The sequence below is a fragment of the Dendrobium catenatum genome, unplaced genomic scaffold, assembly GCF_001605985.2.
Source record: "Dendrobium catenatum unplaced genomic scaffold, ASM160598v2 fragScaff_scaffold_772, whole genome shotgun sequence".
NCBI classification, from domain to species: domain Eukaryota; kingdom Viridiplantae; phylum Streptophyta; class Magnoliopsida; order Asparagales; family Orchidaceae; genus Dendrobium; species Dendrobium catenatum.
In genome coordinates this window covers 1,877,186-1,900,228 of record NW_021319234.1, presented here as the reverse complement: position 1 = coordinate 1,900,228, position 23,043 = coordinate 1,877,186, and the positions used below count along the sequence as shown (strand labels likewise).

General features: G+C 34.9%; 1 protein-coding gene across 3 annotated transcripts in view; it reads right to left on the bottom strand.

The window, feature by feature from the left end:
* Positions 1-97: 97 nt before the first annotated feature.
* LOC110102233 (epidermal growth factor receptor substrate 15-like 1) overlaps positions 98-23,043 on the bottom strand; it is a 42,284-nt gene continuing 19,338 nt past the window's right edge. For 2 of the 3 annotated variants that reach the window (XM_020830478.2, XM_028696599.1), the window contains exons 7-13: positions 13,943-14,041; positions 13,758-13,829; positions 13,558-13,672; positions 6,141-6,212; positions 2,412-2,766; positions 1,996-2,119; positions 98-967 (exon numbers count right to left, since the gene is read on the bottom strand). In XM_020830478.2, the coding sequence (XP_020686137.2) occupies positions 413-967; positions 1,996-2,119; positions 2,412-2,766; positions 6,141-6,212; positions 13,558-13,672; positions 13,758-13,829; positions 13,943-14,041 (1,392 nt within the window). In that variant the 3' untranslated portion in view covers positions 98-412. Of the gene's footprint in view, positions 968-1,995; positions 2,120-2,411; positions 2,767-6,140; positions 6,213-9,797; positions 9,870-13,557; positions 13,673-13,757; positions 13,830-13,942; positions 14,042-23,043 lie in introns of all 3 variants that reach the window. The other variant, XM_020830477.2, reaches the window with a different exon arrangement.

Sequence of the window (23,043 nt, the reverse complement as noted above, 5' to 3'; positions counted from 1 at the left end):
AATTATAGCATACTTCAAAATTCAAGTGGTCAAAAGCTTCTATATTACATAAAAACTATGTAATGATTCTTTCAAATAAAAGAGGAAGTGCACAGTATTTACATAACCAGAAGTCCTTAAGTATTTATATAGTTCAAATGATCAACCTTTTTAGTTACAATCCATAAATCATGAAAAAAAAAAAATGAGAGGGCTTCAGAAAAAAAAAATTAAGAGAAAATCTATTTTCATCCACAGGCAAGCTATAAAATAGACAAATAAAGAAAGACAACATAATCTGAAGGAAAGAAAAGCCCCAAAGCTGCAACAAACGCATTCACAAAAGCATGATAATATAGCACACAAAATTGGAGACAAATCTTACTGGAATTGCAATGGAACTCCTTGGACATGACATTGGGAATGCAGTTCGTTAAAAGGAGCTCCATGGATCACTGTTCTTCTTGGGGGTATGGCTCTCCGAGGTCTTGAAGATCCCGGATCCGAAGGGGTCCGGATCGTCGAAGGAGAATCCATGATTATAATCAGCGGTGCTTTGGATCGAGTCGAATCTCGCTATGGTTTTGCGAGGAGATTCGGCTGTGCCGATCGTGGACTCAAATCTTGAAAACTCTCTTGGTGTGTCGGTCGTGCTGCGGAAGGAATCGAATCTAGAGAAGGCATCATGCGATTGATCGGTTGTGCTGCGCATTGAGTCGAATCTTGCTAGGGTTCCGCTCGAGGGGAAGGTGCTGTCGTTCATGCCGAAAGAATCGAATCGACTGAAGGTATTGAAAGAGTGGTCATCTAGTCCTTCATTAAATTTGGGTGAGAAGCCAGAGTTGAAGAGAGGAGTGCTTGGAACTGAATCAAAGAATGGGCCTCTGTCTTTCCCAAAAACACTTGCTGCGCTAGGTGAATCTGCCCCAAGACCAAAGTCTCCAGGACCAGAAAAAGAGTCCAGCCTGCTCCCAACATGAAAAGCTTCCTGCCAAAATAAGTTCATTCAATTAAAACAAAAAATGGCATCTTCAAGCCTTCTTAAGATTGAATCACAAATACATTAATCTTGTTTTGATAAATCCTGCCAAACAGGAGTTACGCAAGTTTAACCTTGAATATTGCCAAATATAATTTTAATGAATCCCATTTTAACTCCATTTTTGTTTTGTTTAGTTTTGTTTTTGTTTAAGTTAGGGTTTGTCAAATCCCACGATTTATACAGCTTAAATAAATTTAATCCTCTAGAACTCAATGGAAAAAATCTAGCAACTGTCATGCCAAGTAATTTTCCAACTTTAATCCTCTAGAACTCAATGGAAAAGTAATGATAGAACAAAATAATTGGGAATAAGCTTGATTTAAACAAAGTTATGAATGCTATGAAATTTGGATACTTCTAGATTCAACAATGAAGAAAAAGAGTTTAGTAAGAGATTTAAAAACAAAATATATTAAATAGATAATTGGAAAGGAGTAATATCTTTCAATTCATAGTTGACAAAAGACTAATTCTATGACCTACAATAAGTTGGCCAAGCACTAGACTATGCTCGTGCATAAAAGCATCCCAATTATGGCCAGCAACCAATCTCTCAGGGAAGCCAAAAGTATATCCTAAGGATGCTAATTCAGAAGAGTAGAAACATAACGGCTATTAACAATATTAAAAAAATAGTAAATGTGGTATTGGAGCCTTCAGAATTAGGGCCCCATTTAGTTCCTTGAAGTTAGAAAACCAGTATTGAAAAACAACTATGAAAAAGGTCCATCATTTTACTAGGTGTGATTAGAAATCAACATGGGTTTTAAGTTTCACAACTCCTCAACCCCACCCACCCCCTTCAAATTTGATGATTTGATTCTACACATCAAATTAGCGAGAAAAAAAAATCTTCTAAAACAAATTTTCATCAACAAGCAACCAAATGAGCTTAAAAAAAAAATCAGCTCAATTAAAACGTTAAAGAATCCCAGAGAAGAATAACATTATTAACAGTACATTGAACTTTTTACCTTTGTCTTGATTGGATTGAAGCCCCAAAGAGAATCGGCGTCATCGCTGTCGAAAGTTGCACCCCAAGTTACCTCGTCAGTAAAATTCTCCCCAGATATGCTGGATTCAGGACCATCAAATTCACTGCTTTTGCGCACATATGAGTAAAGAAATTATAAAAGTTAAACTATAAGAGAAATAAAATACTTGAACATAGAAAAAGTTCATCCAAGCACTTTAAGATGACAAGATGATCAAAATACAGGCTTAGGCAATAAGAACAAACAAATACAAGGATTTGTTTACTCATGTAATCAAAACACCTCCATGTTTGAAACATCGAAAGGCGAATATTGGAATAGATGGACAACTTGAAGGAAGCACCCAGGCTTAGTAAATGTTTCATGCGCTAGAACAAAAACCATGATTATCATACCTGTGATGTTCTTTCGCATGGACATGAGGTGAAAATGTAGATTGAAATTCTCGAGATGGACTTTCAATAGTACTTCTTCCAGGACTACCAGAGGGGCTTCGTACCAAACCATCTTCACCATGCACATGAGACAATTCAGCTTCAGTTAAAAGCCCTCCGGTAGTCAAAGACTTACCAGTCTTGCCCTCTACTTTGGAGAAAGATGCAAGCTCCTCATCTTTAGTGGCTTTATCACTTTCATTTGATGTAGCTGTGACCGCTGGTACTTTGCCACTCGTAACTGAGGTGGACTTCAGTTTTTCAGGTGCAACAACATTTTCCACTTCAAGAGTAAGTTCCTTGATGATTGTAAACCCTAAGAACAGACGCCAGAAATTCTATTAAAAAGAGAGAGAAAAAGCTCGAGTGATTTAAGAATACATGAGATAAGCATATAAGAAGACGACAAGAATTGTAAGTACTTCAAAATATTGGAGATGGCATTTCCCAATCACATTTATCAAATGTTTACTTATATTGGGACTTGCCTTCAAAAAGGAAGTTTGATTTATGAGAGCTCAAAGTGACTTGCAACGGTGCTATAGCACATAAGAATCATTAAATAACATACAAATATTAATTCCACAAATTGGGAATTAATAAAATGGCTAAAATACTAGAGATAATATTGTTGTAAATAATCACTTAAACACATGCTAAATAATAAAATCAATTAGGTAATATCTAACAATTAGGATATTAATTAATATAATTAGCTAGAATCAATTAGAATGGAGTTAAACTCGATCAAAATCCTACAATTCCATCATATTGGGCAAGCTAGTGGTATCAATCTATTAAAGCCAATGGGTCATAAGATGTAATGATCAGGGAATCTGATTCCCGAGTAGATTGGGGTGAATATATGTGGGTTTTGGCTGATTTTCGATTTTAATTTATTAACAAACTTATAGCCTTATAGGTAAGTTAGCTCAATGATTACATTAGCTTGATTTTAGGTAATTGATATTCTAATGCACATATTAAGACAATGACTCGTTACATTCCTTGGATCAACTAGGAGATGTCATGAATAAGATCAGGTCCTTGGTCAATCTATTTGAATAATTGACTTGATATTAAATATATTTGAGACAGGATCCTAGAGGGTATTATAAAAATTTAATTTTTGTTAGAGCATTTTGGTAATTTATTATCCTCAAGAGAATACTGTAGTCCATATTAGGTCACTTACGGATATATGGATAAGAACTAGGGCGTTTAAAAATATGTAGTGTATGCTATAAATATAAAACTTCAATTTATTTTGTCTCACATCTCTTGGGAACTTCCACTTAGTATGGTTTATATTATTTTTTATCTTTGCACAGGATAAGAACTAGGGTGTAAACAAGTCGAGACGAGTACTTGCACAATCGAGCTAAGCTTGTTTCGTGCTTACTGAGCTCGAGCTTGAGCTCGTCTCGAGCTCATTTACTAAACTAGAGCTCAACTAATAAAAAATTTATAAGCTCAAGTTCGAATGGAAAGCTCGATCTTGACTCAATTGTTGGGCTTGATTTCTTAATTTTATTTTTTTTTTAAATTTGTTTTTAATATAAAATTAATTTATAAATATTAAAATATATCATATAATGCTCATTTAAATTAATTTTTAAATTAATTTAATTAAATCGAGTGGTTTAACGAGCATTCAAGCTTGCGCTCATCTAATATATGAGCCTGAGTATAGGCTTGAGCTCAAACTCGTGACTTGATAAGCTTGACTTAAAAGCTCGTTAACAGGTTGAGCTTGAGCCAACTCGGCTCATTCACACCCATGGTAAGAACTCACATGGAGTGATAAAGCCATATGAAATGCTTAGTTGAAATTTTTTTCACAAATAGTTATTTTAGGAATTTAATTTTTTTAATAAATTAAAGTAAATTAAATTTAAATTAATTTGTTTAAATCAATATTTTATTTTAAGTATATTAAATTAATTTATTAATTATTTAAATTATTCATTGAATCAACTAGTTCAAAGGAATTCTGAACCAGTTCACCGATTTACCAGTTGAACCAGCGATTCTAACTGGTTTACTCTGGTTCAATGTAGAAGCGAGTTTTATAATGAACTGAATGAACCATATGACCGGTTCATAGTTGAAACGGTCGTACTAGTCAGTCCAATCTAATTTTAAAAGCTTGCTATTTATTTAACGTTGTTTGTAGGCTTGTGTGACTTTCAATAGCCTTAATTGAACTTTTTATGATATTACTTTAACATCTTAATTTAATCTTAATGTTACTTATTATTTTATATTTTTAATTAATTTAATTCTAAGGCTTATGCCTCAAACGCTTTAAGGCTTAAGTCTCACCTCATAGAAAGATAACGCCTGAATAACCAATTAAGCAAACTATGCTTAAAAAGCTATTATTTTGTTCATTTCTTTTGTACACATTTTTTGCTTATTCCATTAGCATTTAAGAGAGGACAACGTCATACAATTCAACTCAAATGAGCAGACAAATGTATTGAATGTGTCAACAACACTTAAATCTCAAAACATGAAATTTCACATATATCCATATTAAAGATCAACAAAAAGAGGCAAAACTATAGCTGGATCAAGGATACGATTAATATGGGGTCTTTAAATTCCAATCGGATCAAATATCGATGACTGCAGAGCATTCTTTTTCTTCACAGCCGGATCAAATGTACAATGAATGCAGGGTCTTCAAACACTTATTTTCCTCCATTTATTTGCTTTTGATTGGTTTCAGGAAAGAATATCTGATCTATACATATCCTTGAGCATGATGAAGTTACTAGACTCAAGTTGGCAGGATGTTGGGATACTTAACTCGATGTCAATGAAAAGTTTTGAAGCACATGGATGGCAAGAGGCAACTAAGTTAGGTGTTAGAATTGAGGTATTAGTGAGGCTGTCAAATATTTGTGATTGCAGGAGAAAGGTTTTCGGAGGGAACCAATATTCAATGGTTCAAGAAGAGGAGACTGGGTCAAGGTGTAGAGAAGGAGATGAATCACAAGGTTTGGAGTAAAAGATTACTCCAAACCTTGTGAAAAAGAGAGAGAACTTGGAATGGTATGCATAGGCATTGAGAGAGGAAATGAAGGTGTGTCTACAAGGGTGAGAAACCTGGAAGGAGTGGAGCGCATAGGAGAAGCAAAGAGATCATGCAAGGCTCATGTTGGAGAAGATGGTTCAAGTCTCAACAGCAGGTTACAAGCACTGGGTTTGAGAGAGTTTATAGATCATGAAAAAATATAAGGAAGTAGGTTGTTGGGGTTATTTGGAGAAATGAGAGGCACGGATTTTAGGCGAATTGCTTGAGGAAAAACGAGATATGGGAAATATGTCTATAGTATGGGTTGCACGTTCCTTCAACATATCTTCAATACATCATGGCTAATTACTAGCGGAAGGGGATAATCAGACTAATTATCGCGTGTGCGAGAAAAGCATGAGAAGACTGTTTGAGCGGTGCAGATGGATGAGCATATGAGAGAAGTAATTATTTATGTTGCTTTAATTCATCACCCCCCTTCTCTCCCTCCATATTCTTCTATTTTTCTTCTTTTTCTTGTGTTTCTTACACGAGTGTGATAAGTGTGAAAGAACACATACCATATGCCATAGCCTAATTTTTGAATACATCCACATCTGAAAATCTGCAGAATAGAAAATAAAAGAAAAGAATAAGCCTCATCATACCATCATCTTTGTCAAACGTGTCCCAGCTTTCATCCCAATCAGCAGATCCTTCTTGAATGCCAGGTTGCCAACCTTTAAAAGGAGAAAAAAAAATGTCAATAGGTATAAATTAAAAAAAAAAAAAAACAAAAATGGTGAACTAACACATCAAATTATCGCCATAATGCATCAAAATTCAAATAGATAGAAAAGGATTAATTAGAAATTAGAAAACAACAAAAAACATTTTGAACTTAGTAACAACGAGTTTAGGATATAGACCTAGGTAAAATTTCAAACAATCTAGTAGGATCCTTAATTCCCAGAGTTTCAGTTCTTTCGGTGGATCAATGCCTAGTTTTTTTTAGAACAACTTAGGTAATATAGTATTGAACAAATTAGATACTATACAAATGAATTTCAAATAATTCAATGAAAATCTGTAAAACATATAATTTGGACAATAATAACTGGATGTAGCTTAACTAGGTGATTTACTTTTCATACTGACAATTTTGACAAAAATAATATCACTAATAAATTTTACACTTACAATTTCTTAGTAGAAAACAAAGCATCCGGGTGTTCAAATAATTTCTTATCCTATCACTACTATAAATTTTCCCCGCCTTCATCATTTACCTTCTAATATTCAACCGGGCTAAAGTTACATGGTTCAATGTAAAATAGGGTAAACTTCAAAATAGTCACACAATTATTTGTATAGGGTAAACGTGCTCTGATTTAGTCATTCGATCATATAAAATGGTTCCCTTTAAATTGGGATCAAATATATATAGTCGAGGGATTAAATATGAATTAATTTTATACCATAATTATAATATAAGGGATCATTTTAGATCAATTTTGTATAGTTGAAGCATTAAATTTGAGCAAACATGATATTCCATGACTAAATTGGGCACACATGAATAGTCTGGGGACTTCCAAAATTTTTATAATGTAAAATTATTTCATATTAGCCAATTATCCAATGAGATCACTACATGATAGTAAAATGGCAGAGTGGAAGTAGCGATCAATTTGTGCGACAGGAAGTGCTCATTGTCAGACCATGGCAAGGTTAGAATCTCAAACCCATTGGAATATAGTAAAAAATAAAATTTGATAAATGGTTCCACCGTGCAAGCTAATTTCTCCCCAATAGCTCTCAAAACAAAAAAAAGGGAAGTTTCGGAAGCGTGATTGCAAAAACCCATCTAAAACTGTCAGCTTTGGCAATTTTTTAGACTATGGTTTCCAACACAACCAATTAATGGCATTACTGTGATCCGAAGTACAAATACCTATTAGTCCTATGAAATTTAAATCAAACAAATGAGAATTATACGAAATATGGCAATTTCTCATGCAAGTTCTATTTGGCATGCTTCCTGTGATGCCCTATTAAAAACACAAATAAAAATCAATGGAAACTGTAAAAGCACAAATAGAAATCAATGGAAACTGCCCTTAAACCTTCAAATCCAACAGTTAAAATGCACAGAAGTTATTAAAAAGGATTTGGTTGTACTAGAATTACTGCTGTGCTGCCAAATGCAGCTTCTGTAGGAATGGAATCATCACCATCACAATCAATTTCATCACAACCGTAACCACGTCATGTTTTAGAAGCCCTCTTCTACCTTCAGTCCTTAAACTGAAAATGGTGTTTATTTTAGCTAATCTTTGAAAGAAAATGTAACCGTGTTAGCTTTCAACTTGCACTTCCCAATGCTTTCACAATAATTCTAGCTTATGGTGCATCTTACCTCTGTAGGTGTTTAAACCACCTCAATCAAATTTACGCTCTTCAAAAATAGAACCCATCACATTCAATAAAGTCGTTTCTAACATTATAATTTCTAGCTTTGCAATGCATTATCAAGATGCTGCCAACTAGAATTATTTAAATGGTGATATTTCCAAAAGAGGACATCTAGGGTTTGACTCCTTCAAAAATAAATAATGAAGCTTCATCATATAGATATTGATGATGGTTTAGCACCATCGTGGCCTAGCAAATTGTTGATATTGCAGCGCGTAAGTAGATATATGATATAAAATTGGTGTAGAATATTTGTCTATGATGAGCAATAGTACACTAGCTCATGTTCGGCATAAGAAACCAATGAGACCAAAAACTAAGCCTAAATACACATTTAGTACAGCTGACCAGGTATGCCAAAGTTTATAAGAAGATATTCAAACAAAGAACTAAGTTTAGCTTCCCTCTAATCTATGAATGGAAATATTGGTTCCCAATATTAGCCATGCGTACTGAACTAAACTGATTGCATGTGAGTGGATTAGCCTGGAGTGGATCTCTCTTTTAAAAATATGAATATGCTCGACCATGCAACCGAGTGTTGGATGACATGAATTTCCTTTAAATGTCACTCTTTACTGTACTTTTCCCCTATTTTTTCTTCAAAGGGAGCAATTGGATGGGCCCATCCAAACTATTTTCCAAGCATCTGATGCGGTCCTGATAAATTTGTGGCATAGATTATACAAATAGAATAGCTTGCTATGGTGGAGTTAGAAAGGATGCGATGGTTTGTGATTTAAAACAACTGTTTGTTGACCTCTAGGTATTCACCAACAGAACAAAAAAAAAAAAAGGTGTGAATGTTTGTCTACGAGCGTGAGAAACCTGGAGAGAGTGGAGCGCATAGGAGAAGCGAAGAGATCATGCAAGGCTCATGTTGGAGAAGATGGTTCAAGTCTCTACAGCAGGTTACAAGCATTGGGGTTTCAGAGAGTTTATAGATCGTGAAAATATAAGGTAGCAGGTTGTTGGGGTTATTTGGAGAAATGAAAGGCACGGATTTTAGGCAACTTGCTAGAGGAAAAATGAAATATGGGAAATATGTCTATAGTATGTAGGGGTGTCAATTCGGGTCAGCGGGTCGGGTACGGGTCGAACCCGGAACTGACCCGGCACTGTTCGGGTCAACCAAAACCCGACCAGTTTTTAAAAACGGGTCAGGTTTCTGGACCCAAACCCGACCCGATTCGGGTCTGGGTCAACCCGACCCGACACGAATGACCCGAAGTTGACCTAAAATTACTAATTTTCGGGTAAAAAATTGGGTCAATATTTGATTTTCGTGTCAGAATCGGGTCAAAAACGGGTCAATCTCGAGTTTTCGGGTCAAATATGAGTTTTCGTGTCACTTTCGGGTCAATTTCGGGTTGCTGGGTCAACCCGAGCCCGACCCGATTTTTAAAACGGGTTGATTTGTTCAATTCGAACCCGACCCGTTTCGGGTTGATCTGAACCAGGATTTTTCTGGGTCGTGTCAAAAATTGACACCCCTAATAGTATGGGTTGCACGTTCCTTCAACAGTTCTTCAATACATCATGGCTAATTACTAACTGAAGGGGATAATCAGACTAATTATCGCGAGTACGAGAAAAGCACGAGAAGACTGTTTGAGCGGTGTAGAAGGAGGAGCATATAAGAGAAGTAATTATTTATCTTGCTTTAATTGCCCACCCCCTTCTCTCTCCCTCCATATTCTTCTATTTTTCTTCTTTTTCTTGTGTTTCTTACACGAGTGTGATAAGTGTGAAAGAACACATATCATATGCCATAGCCTAATTTTTTAATACATCCACATCTGAAAATCTGCAGTATAGAAAATAAAAGAAAAGAATAAGCCTCATCATACCATCATCTTTGTCAAACTTGTCCCAGCTTTCATCCCAATCAGCAGATCCTTCTTGAATGCCAGGTTGCCAACCTTTAAAAGGAGAAAAAAAATTGTCAATAGGCATAAATTAAAAAATAAAACAAAAATGAGTGAACTAACTTATCAAATTATCGCCATAATGCATCAAAATTCAAATAGATAGAAATTAGAAAAAAAAAAAAAAATTTTGAACTTAGTAACAACGAGTTTAGAATATAGACCTAGGTTAAAATTTCAAACAATCTAGTAGGATCCTTAATTCCCAGAGTTTCAGTTCTTTCGGTGGATCAATGCCTATTTTTTTAGAACAACTTAGGTATATTGAACAAATTAGATACTATACTATTGAATTTCAAATAATTCAATGAAAATCTGTAAAACATATAATTTAGACAATAATAAATGGATGTAGCTTAACTAGGTGATTTACTTTTCATACTGACAATTTTGACAAAAATAATATCACTAATAAATTTTACACTTAAAATTTCTTAGTAGAAAACAAAGCATCCGGGTGTTCAAAGAATTTCTCATCCCATCACTTCTATAAAATTTCCCTGGCTTCATCATTTACCTTAATATTCAGCCGGGCTAAAGTTACATGGTTCATGTAAAATACGGTAAACTTCAAAATAGTCACACAATTATTTGTATTGGACCAATTTAATCCCAGTAAATCACGCGCACTGATTTAGTCATTCAATTATATAAAACGGTTCCCTTTAAATTGGGATCAGGGATTAAATATGAATTAATTTTATACATAATTATAATATAAGGGATCATTTTAGATCAATTTTGTATGGTTGAAGCATTAAATTTGAGCAACATGATATTCCACGACTAAATTGGGCACACATGAATAGTTTGAGGACTATTTTAAAATTTTTATAATGTAAAATTATCTCATATTAGCCAATTATCCAATGAGATCACAACATGATAGTAAAATGGCAGAGTAAAAGTAGCGCTCAATTTGTGCAGATAGGAAGTGCTCATTGTCACACCGCGGCATGGTTAGAACCTCGAACCCATTGGAATATAGTAAAAAATAAAATTTGATAAATGTTTCCACTGTGCAACCTAATTTCTCCCCAATAGCTCTCAAAACAAAAAAGGGAAGTTTTGGAAGCGTGATTGCAAAAACCCATCTAAAACTGTCAGCTTTTGCAATTTTTTAGACTATGGTTTCCAACACAATCAATTAATGGCATTACCGTGATCCGAAGTACAAATACCTATTAGTCCTATCAAATTTAAATCAAACAAATGAGAATTATATGAAATATGGCAATTTCTCATGCAAGTTCTATTTGGCATGCTTTCTGTGCTGCCCTATTAAAAACACAAATAGAAATCAATGGAAACTGTAAAAGCACAAATAGAAATCAATGGAAACTGCCCTTAAACCTTCAAATCCAACCAGTTAAAATGCACAGAAATTTTTCAAAAGGATTTGGTTAAACTAGAATTACTGCTGTGCTGCTAAATGCAGCTTCTGTAGGAATGGAATCATCACCATCACAATCAATTTCATCGCAACCGTAACCACGTTATGTTTTAGAAGCCCTCTTCTACCTTCAGTTTTCAAACTGAAAATGGTGTTTATTTTAGCTGATCTTTGAAAGAAAATGTAACCGTGTTAGTTTTCAACTTGCACTTCCCCATGCTTTCACAATAATTCTAGCTTATGGTGCTTCTTCCCACTGTAGGTGTTTAAAACACCTCAATCAAATTTACGCTCTTCAAAAATTGAACCCCTCACATTCAATAAAGTTGTTTCTAACCTTATAATTTCTAGCTTTGCAATGCATTATCAACTATCAAGATGCTGCCAACTAGAATTATTTAAATAGTGATATTTCCAAAAGAAGACACTAGGGTTTAACTCATTGGAAAATAAATAATGATGTTTTATCATATAGATATTGATGATGAAACTAGCACCATCGTGGCCTAGCAAATTGTTGATATTGCAGCGGATAAGTAGATATATGATATAAAATTGGTGTAGAATATTTGTCTATGATGAGCAATAGTACTCTAGCCCATGTTCAGCATAAGAAACCAATGAGACCAAACACTAAACCTAAATACACATTTAGTACAGCTGACCAGGTATGCCAAAGTTTATAAGAAGATATTCAAACAAAGAACTAAGTTTAGCTTCCCTCTAATCTATGAATGGAAATATTGGTTCCCAATATTAGCCAATGCGTACTGAACTAAACAGATTGCATGTGAGTGGATTAGCCTGGAGTGGATCTCTCTTTTAAAAATATGAATATGCTCGACCATGCAACCGAGTGTTGGATGACATGAATTTCCTTTAAATGTCACTCTTTACTGTACTTTTCCCCTATTTTTCCTTCAAAGGGAGCAATTGGATAGGCCCAACCAAACTATTTTCAAGCAATCTGATGCGGTCCTGCTAAATTTGTGGCATAGATTATACAAATAGAATAGCTTGCTATGGTGGAGTTAGAAAGGATGCGATGGTTTGTGATTTAAAACAACTGTTATGGTCAGATTTTTAAAGTCAATTGATATAAAAATGATTTCCTATCAGATTATACAGCAACATCTATTAAGATTTCATTTTAACTCGGACAATAAGCTCTAAAATTAAGCATTAAACTAATTTTCAGATGGTTTGCATTCTTTGAAACAAAGCTTGAACTAACTCCAAGAAAAATCCAAACATATAAGGAGCCCAAGCATTTCTGAAAATGATATAGAAAAGTTTATTGAGAGCATGGGCCCGACTTTCTTAGGATCTCTTAAAAAAGGATATAGTGAAATACAGAGATATTGTAAGAAGGTAACTTACAAGGATTTTTGGTCCAGCTACATTAAGTTTTTAGGTCATTATATTTATCTATCTGATTTTCTCTTTTGTAGACCTAGGCCTGTATCATCATTCATCATTAGCCTTATACCCCACCATCTGGTGCCAAATTTATAAATCATCACTCTCCTTGTTGGGTGCTTTGTGAGGTATTAATCCTACTTTACACAAATCTTTCAGCCCAATTTTTATCAAATTGTCAGCGATCTAATCTTTTTTCTTTCTAATTCTTCAACATTAATTGTCAATGCCCAACTCATTGGTGCATCTCCTAACACTTGTTATACATGCCCAACCCACTATCCCTCTGATATACATAATTTTTTAACATATCATTTTATTTTTGTCATATATTCATCTTGATATTAAAGGATTCATGTCATGATTATTCAATAAGTTTTATGCTGGCCGACGACTACCTAACGCAACCCTCCACTTTTCTCATCCAGGACTTGATACTTGGTTAGAAAATATTAGAAATGATCTTTCTTTACTAGATTTAAACGAGAATTTGACTTTTAACAGAACACAATGGAGAAAAAGGATTCATGTAGCCGACCCCACATTGTGGGACAAAAGCTTGATGTTGTTGTTGCTGATGTGTATTCATCTTGATATTCTCATCTTTTTTTATGTTCAACTTGTCTATCAAATGAATTCTTTATCGTCTAGACCAATAAATTTTTTTAAAAAATATACACATTTATTTCAACATTAGAAAGTCAAGTAGGGGGAACATTTGCAAAAATAATAAGGAAAAACGAACTTTGCAAGTCAACCTGCACTTAAAAAAATTATTTCAATGAGCTCAATCAGCTTTACACGGCACTAGCAAAGTAAGTTTTATTGCAGAAACACCAATTATATCACCCAAATAAAAAATTGTCATACCAAACGGAAGTTCCACTAGTGAAGTGGGCTTCGATCGTAAACCACTATCCTTACACCTCTCATTCAAAGCTTTTACCAGTTCATCCAGATCAGTTTGTATTTTCTCGGCGCGTTCCTGGAAATAGTTCAAAAATTGCAACTTGATTTAGGAAGGCGAGAAAAATATTTCATTGCAACAAAAGAGCATCTAATCAGCTTGCCTGAAGCACACCATCTGACAGTTCACCTTGTTCCATTTTTACAATTGCATTATATAACTCCATCTTTCTCTCCTAAACAAAGAGCAAATGAATTACCATCTATGCGGAAAAAGCAAAACAAGCATGTCGAGAAAAAAATGCCAAGTTTGAATAAATGTCTCGCACAAGCTGGTACTATATGATACCTGAATATCCCGAAACAAAGACTGATCCAGTGTCAGTTTAGAAGTCACATCTCCTGTCTGCTTATACTTTTCCTCATACTTCTTTGCCAACAGCTCAACCTGAGACCACCATTGGTCAGTTATTCTTAAAATGACAGGTATAAAGGGGTTGTTATTAGCTTGCATATCAATGGGATAGATCTAACTTTCAGCAATGGTTTATATCTGAAACAAGTCAAATTAATTCAGAGTAAAGAAGGTCAATATTTTACATGACTCTGACGCCATAAACTATGACAAACGAAAGTCCATGTCAAAAAAGCCATTTCTAATTGCTTGAGAACCACTACAGGAGTAAATATTTGAGCTAACAGTATAATACGACTCTAAATGAAAATTTTGAGTTATTGAAAACACAATGAGTTCAAGTTGAGTTCAAACAGCCATCTAAAGTAGCACAAAGATCAAGTCTGATTTGTGTCAACCTAACAACGCAAACTTAAAATGGTATTTTCATGCTTCAAATAAATGCTCAAATCCGACTTCTTATTTTTGGAATATACAAATCAGGTGTGTGTCAATTTCATGTCAGGTTGACAGTAAATTTTCATGCCAAGTTGGGATGTATTTGACTATTTGAGTTCATTGAGTTAATATTAGCATTTTCAACTGGTTTATAATGAAAGGGGTTGAGTCCAGGCTTTCTCCAGCCATAATATGTCATTTTCAGTTTGAACTCAAACAAGACCTAACATGAATTGACACACCTCGGAAAAAGTCAACATTTCTATCCTCAACTATGTTTGAGTCCACAATCATGGAAAACCTCATTGTCATTCATGAATTAATTTCATTCATGTCATAAATAAGTCAACATTTCTATCCTCAACTATGCAATGTTTAACACAAAATTGGGGTGTCCACCAAGCTAATTAGGTGAATTAAAACTGTAATTTAATGAATTAGGACTCGATTGACTTTGCTTAGTTGGGCATGGTATGATTAATAGGGCTAATACCCTTAATTATAAAATTCAATTTTAAATTGGCATTGCTAAATGCTTAATTAGTTTATTAAGGTTCATATCCCTAAATTTGGTTTAATTAGCTATCCTAATTAAAATAATGCACAATTAATACCATAAATGAGCTAAATTAATTGGGACTGACCATATAAGCCACATAAACATTTAGCAGTATCATCATTATTGTCATCGTCGTCATTATTGGTAGTCTTAACCTAACTATCTGGGACTGACCATGAATCCTCAACTTCAATCATTCTTGAGTCTTCTTAAGACGTTAAATCACTTTTGAATAAATCTTTTTGCACTTGTTCTATCCATATTACAATTTTTTCTACCTAATCTTTCAAATTTAACTTTATCCACCTATCTTATTGGTACATTTTTTTACCCTTTTGATGCATAGCCCAAACCACCTAAAGGCTCATTTGATTGCTTTAAGTCAGAAAGACATATTTTAAAAAATAGTAAATTCTGAAAAACTCATATATTTGCTTGGATTAATGAGCAGATTTCAAACTGCTTACATCTCAAAACTCTTTTGAATATTATGATTTCATTTTCAAATGCAAACTGAATGTAAATGAAGTCATACATTTTAAACATTTTTTCAAGCTACATGCAACCAAAATGAGCTTAAGTCTACTTATATCTTATCAATTTAAAAGCGTTCTAATCAATCCTTCCTAATTTGATACATTCAAATTGTCTATCACTGACATCTACAAACATTAAGTAGGTAGTTTGCAGTTGGTTTCTATATGAAGAGAATGAAATTTACTTGAGTTCAATGTGCCATTCAAGAGAGAGCTTAATTCTAGACGACTAAATTCACAAATGCTTTAGAGTCTTAGACATACCAGATATCAACTAAACTTGTGAAAGGCCACCCAAATATCCCACTTTCAGCACAAACACCACTTATAGAAGTTGGTACATATAGCTTAGCCCCGTTTAGCTATATGTATGCTAATGGATTTGGTCTGTTGCATAAACACAAGGCAGTGCAACTATATTTGCCTTTTACAAGATGTACGAAATATTAAAAGACTAGAAACGCTAAACAAAGGTAAAATCCTCGACAAAAAGTATAGAAAGCAGGAGTTTTCAGTAAAGGTTCCTTAATCAAGATGATTGAGTTCAGTTATTTTTTTGAAAAGAAATCTAGCATTTAAACTCTGGCATATATACCTGAACTTTAAACAGGAAGTGTTTACAAGAACATTAAACTGTAAATGCTGTTATCACAAGCTAGACCCAGCATTCCTATTTATTTGGAGATCTATGGTAAAGAAGTAAATTGGAACAATTAAGATTTCTCAATCATCAAAGGATCTATGAAATCGTGATGCACTGTTTGTTGATCATGATTACTGATTCACAAATAGAAGGAAAACCTTTGCTACTTGTGGAGTCCATTACTTGACAAAACTTGGTAAGTAGGTACCTATCTTTCATTCTCCATAAAACCCTTCAGACTATTATGGTACCCCCCCTCTTGATATTTTTAGATTAATTCAAATAATGGGCCCTATGGTTTGAACGACAACATTAGTTCGCCTCCTATAGAACCAAACCGCCCCTTGCTAGGCCAGTTCCACCTGAACCGGCCTAACAAATAATTAGCAGGATAAATTAGCAAGATGAACAGCACTCATCTCTCTTGTCGAATTTGGTTGGGATCTAAGATCAACAAACTAAGGTTTAGGTCCATCTAAAATAGTAGCTATTCTAAAATGAAGAAGAGAGTGCAAATTAAATATAGGTTTTATGATCGCTTTGAACCTTTTAAGTAATAGATGTCAAAATTAGATTTTTTTTTTTCTTTCAACTAACACAAAAATCTAATACTTATTAAATTAATCATTTGTAAGAGCTGGCAATCAGTACCTAATTAAAAAGAAAGAAGGGTTGATCGGCCACTGCACACATTTAGATTAAAAGATAACTCAACTAGGCATGATTAAGGGCCTTCAAATAGTTAATTTACACATGATTAGCCACTAATTGCATTCAGGGGTTGTTTGGTTGGATTACGTTAGGGTGTAAAGTATTTCAAATGCAGTGGTATTGAAAATTTTGGTGTTTGGTTGGATGAAAAATAAATGTAAAGTAAATATAGTGTAAACCATTCTAGTTTATTTTTTACGTAAATCAAACTCGTCCAATTTTGAGCGAGAACGGTTTACACCGCAAGCAAGCTCGCTTGACTGCCACCAACCGCAGCTAGCCGCTACCGCCGGCCACCTCCAACTGTCTGTGGCCACCACGCCTGCCACCGCCACCCGCATCTGGCCTCTACTGCCACCGACCACCACCATCGTTACTGCCAGAAACCACTCTTCGAACACCATCGCCATCGGCCCTCATTATCTTTAAACTTTACACTAAATTCATTTTCCTTCAAAAAAAAAATCATTCACCTGAATTTGCTTTACACCCATCCAAACAATTCCAAAGTATTCATTTTATACTGTATTTATGTTTTAGCCAACCAAACAACTCCTTAATATTTACCCAATTAAAGGCTAATCAGAGGTTAATTAAGAATAATTATGCAAAGAAAAAACATAACTAGCAAATAATAGACTTACAATTCGATTATAAATAATTTTGTTTAATAATATACTAAGAATTTCATTGGTGGCAAATATCATCGACAAATAATATTTAGTTAACCACACCAACAAACTAAGACTTTAACAAAAGTTATAATCAGTGTTGCTAAAAACATGCTTCAACAACAAAACATTGTGATGTGATTGACCCAAATGATTTACGTTGAGTTGGCAAGGCAGGTGTTGTGCTACATCAAATGGTGCACCAATTTAAATTATTCAGGTTCATAGATTTAATATACTATACACCTAAACTAATATAATGTGACCTTTCCTTTCCCTTCCAATTATCTCAAAATGCAACAGTGAATTGTCTACTCGGATGGTTGTGATGTATTGACGATATCAATATAATATAATATTATTAATTATGAGCATAAAACACCAGTGAATCACTCACGCACTCACAACATATCCATTCCCATTCCAGTAAGAAACTGTTAATGAGCAGAGAATAGATGACTAAGAGGAAGAAAGGGAAACTATGGAGGCTAAGGCTTGGTTTTGATGAGGATTGATGGATACGGAGGCTTGTATGAATAGTATGCTGTCCTTATGTAAGCAATTTCATTACATAATGATTATATGTAATGCCACTAGACTACTCTATAATCATAATTTTTAATCCAATCTAATTCATGATTAGCATATTATGTTGTTTCCTTTCATTGAGCATTTAAATTTTATGTTAAAAGTATTTATCTTGTTGAGCTTTATAGCTCATCAGATTATTTTTCTAATTGTTGTTTCAAGTAGAGAAAAGGACAAGATTGAGCCTAAGTGAGAATCATGTTTTGAATCTACAACCTTATGTTTTGATGTTTAATTTTGATGTAAGATATTAAGCATGCTAAAATAATGTATATGATGAAAATTTGATGTCAAGTATATAAACTTTGATGTTTACTAGAAGTTATATAGTTCGTGAATAAAATATTTTGGAATGCTTTTGCACAATTAACTTGATCTCTAGGAGTCTAGGGTTGTGTTGGATGGTCATGTTTGGGTCATTCAAGTGATTGATTATATTAACCATACTATTTTAATGGGTAAAGTTCAAGAATGAGTGATGGAAATATATTCGATCAGCCAAAATGCACCTGATCAGTCAAACCTTGTGCTTGATCAGGATAGGTCATTGTAGGGTGTGACACACTCGATCTGTAAAAGTGCTGTGCTCGACCTTCACCCTCAACCTTGAGTAGCACCGCATCTCAACTTGACCTACAGCCGTTCAAACTTCTTGCCAGCAACCTACAGCCAACATTTGACTCAACTTGCAGCTAACATCGTGTCTCAACTCTCGACATTCTGCATCCAACAACACCCAGTTCCGCATCTCACAATTGACTTGTCATAAAAGAACTAATTTGTGCAGTAGTTATGTATTGCTTTGATTTTCGAAGACAAATGGATTAAGTTAAGTTTGAGGCCATATGTGAATAATGAGAATTTGTGATGTACACTAAACATCAAGGTTTGAAGTTTATCAACACTCAAAATAATGCGAATAGAATAGATGTCCAATGGATTACCTTCTTGCAAAACTTCGCAATTGCTATCAAACATAAGCCTTGTCAAAGAAATAAAGTACTCGATGCATTAATTAGGCATGCTTTGCTACCAGCTAACAATAGCATGGAGTGGTGGGGTTTGATAATTTAAAAAGATATTTATGCTAACATTGAAGAGTTTGGGCGCATATGGGAAAAATGCAATAATAAAGACTTTGTTGGTAACTTCCATATTCAATATGGGTTTTTATTTAGAAGTGCACAGCTTTGAATTCCTCAAACCTCTTTGTTTGAACATTTGATAAGAGTATTATATGCTCGAGGAGTAGGTGGACATGTTTGTTGTGACAAAACCATCAATTTTGTGGATGATAGATTCTATTGGCCTCGGCTTAGAAAGATGACGAACACTCTAAGCAATATTGTTCAGTTGGCCAAAAGGCTAATGGTCAAGCTCAAAACACAAAACTTCATACTCCTCTGCCAATTCCTGAAATAATTTGATGGGATATAACTATAGATTTTATTATTGGTTTTAATCAACCCAAAGATGAGTTGCTTCAGTTTCATTGTAGTCAATCAATATTCCAAGATGTTGCACTTCATTCCATACGGATGCTTCACACATGGCTCATCAATTCTTCTAAGAAATCATTCACTTCCATGGAGTATCTAGTTGAATCACTACAAACCAAATGTCAAGTTCCTAAGTCATTTTTAGTGGATGTTGTCGAAGTTACAAGTCACCTATAAATGAATGGACAAACGGAAATGGCTATTCTCACACTTGGACACATTATTCAATTTGTTTGTTGTGATAAACTGAAGTAATGGGATGATTCCATTAAATAAATTGCGTTTGTTTTTAACAGCATTGACCAACAATATCCCTTTAAAGTTGTCTATACTAGTGTTCCAAGGCATACCATGGAGTTGATTTATCTACCTTCTTCTCATAATATTAATCTCGTGCTGAGAAGTTTGTTAAACATGTTCAACAAATTCATCCAGATGTGAAGAGATATCTAGAAGAAGCTAATTCTAATGCGGACATCGGTACGAAGATTTGGCGCATCTATCACAGAAGGCGTCGTAAATCGAGGGCTATAATTTAAATCTTCAATTATGAGTTATTTTTCTGAATTTTAATTCTTATTTGATGTATTTCCTGTTTTACCCCTAGGTTGGTTTATGTGAGTGTTGTGGCCCAAGGGGCAATTTTGTATTTTGAGTTTTCTTATGTTGTGGCCTATATATAGGGCCTTAAACTATTGTAATAGGGATGGATTATTGATATTAACAATTGGTGTTCAACACTTGTGTTGTTTTGAGAGGACGACAGTGAGATTCTTATGGGAAGGATTCAGAGTTTTCACCAGCCACAGGATGGGTCCGGGCTCGTGGCGTGAAGTCCCTTGGAGAAGGGCAATGTAGTACCCGTCAGCCGCAGGATGTGTCCGGGCTCGTGGTTGTATCTTTGATTTTTGTTTCTCTATTTTTGTTCCTTCTTATTACTCCTAGTCGTTATCTTCATCCTCTTCACCGTCCCCCTCCTTTCCAGCCATCCCCACCACCAACCACCACCCCCATAGCCCCACCCAAGCCAAGCTCACCGCCGGCCACCCTTGTTTGTCTCCATGAATGAGGAGTCAATGCTACCTTAATGCTTACCTCAAGAGTTCAAATAATTTAGGAAATTATTTTCATCCTTTGAAATTCAAATTTTGAATTTCAATTAGTTTCCTAAATTAGAAAGCTATTTTAGGAAAGTATTGAATCTCATTCATGATGTAATTCAAACTTAATTTGGGTGATTTAATTTTGGGCGATTTTCAAAATTTCAAATTCCACTCATTTGAAATTTGAATTCTTTCATAATTTATCATTCTATTTTGGAAAGTTACTAAATGAATTTTATTTGAATTTCAAATTCAAATAGGGTTTAATTATTTCTTTCCTAAACTCAACCCCAATTGAGTAATCTCAATTAAATGCATTAAAACCTTCTTTCCCTATGGATACAGCCGGCCCCCATCCCCCTAGGCTTACGTTCCTTAACTGTTTCCTAATCCCCATCCTTGCTTTAAGGAAATAATTTCAATCCCATCTAATTTCAGCCCAGCCGAAATATTCAAAGATTAAGCCATTAATTACTTCCCAAACCTGAGAGGGGAATAAGGAAATAATTCCCTGAATTTTCCCTGTTGTCCCGCCGTCCAGCAAACTTCTCTAGTCTACATTACTTGGCTCTCCTTTGAGAAGGACTTTGGGGGATTTCAACCTGCTGCAAAATTTCCCCACTTCCTTCTTAATCCCGCTAGCCCCTTTCTCTCCCACCCGTCTCCCTCATCTTTCTCTCATAGCTCCACCTTTCCCCAAGTCACTATTGACTTTGAGCCCACACCGATGAATGCCCTTTCTCTGCTCATTAACTGCTGAAATTCTCTCAGGTTTTGAATAAAAACCTGAAGAAAATTTCAGATTTCCTGAAAGGAATAATTGATTTCAGATTTCCTGAAAGAAATTGTTTCAGATTTTTTGGACTATTTGCTCTTCGAGACCCTTACGAGGCAAAGCCCCCTTTTTCGTTCTACATCAAATTCTCGTTACAAGATGGTTGCAGATCAACATTGACAACTTAAATTTTTCAGGGTGATTTGGTGATGACACCATCTTCAAGAAATCGTTATCCTGTAGGTAAATATAACAAGCTAAAAGATAAGAAGATTGGCCATTCCCACTTATCGCAAATGATTAGGAACAATACTTGTAAGTTTCATGTTCTTGCCAACATGAAAATTTCTAACACTCCTAATGTTGCTAATATCTTCGAATATTTTCCTCTAGATGAATTTCTTTGTAGTTACAAAACTACAAAGAAACCTATGTAGCACTTGACTGCATGGAAACCTATTAGGTTCCTATTTAGTAGTTTCCATAAGCTATATAATATTTTAAATTTCTCTTTTTTTTCCCTATTATTTTGTTAGGTTTGCTTATAAATTGGATAAAATCCATTATACTCCATCGTGTTTTCCATTTGAAAAAGGAATTTAGTTTCCCATTCTTTCTACAATTTTCCTAAACCTGTGTTATCTATATGCCAGCATAATGTGGAGGTGATGAGGACATCGATAGACGCTACCAACAAGTTTATCGACGAAGGAATCGCAAATCTACGGCTACGATTCAGCGCCTTTACTTTTGATGCATTTCTTCATGTTATGTTTATTTAGTTTTGTTGTTTTCCGAATTTACCCCTTTGGAGAATTGTCTTGTTATTGTAGCCCAGAGGGCAATTACGTACTTTTTCTTTTTCATGATTGAGACCTATATATAGTGGTCTAATGTGTTGTAAGAATTTTGATGAATGATTAATGAAAATTTTCCTTTGCTTCTTCTTCTTCTTCTTGTGTGAGCACTAAACAGAAGGGAGAGAGAGCTCAAGGTGAGCAAGTGCAATACGCACCAGTCATTGGAAGAGTCCGCGACTCGTGGATTTTAATTTATCTTCTTCTTCTCCGCCTTTTCTCCACCCCCACCCTCCGACTCCCCTAGCTTCCACCACCGGCCATCTCCCCAACCAAAATCACCCCACAACTCCACCTCACCAAGCCCACCCGCCAACCTAGCCCCACCCAACTCGATACCTAGCCACCCCTTACCCATTGCCGCCGGCCCCTCACTTTTCCCCCTCATTATGGTAAATTCAACCATCACAATGACTTCCTAATTTAGCTCAAGCAAGAGAGGGCAAGGTTTGAATTCCTTTGAAATTCAAATTATTTCCATATAGGAAATTCCAAAAAAGGAAAGTTTTTTTATCATGAATCCAATCTAAAATAAATTAAATTGGATTTATTATTTATTTTCCTAATCTACAAAGGTCTATTTGGAAACTCCCAAAATTCCTCCATAACTCCTCTCACCCCTCATGAAGCCGCCGCCACCCCCCCCCCCCCTTTC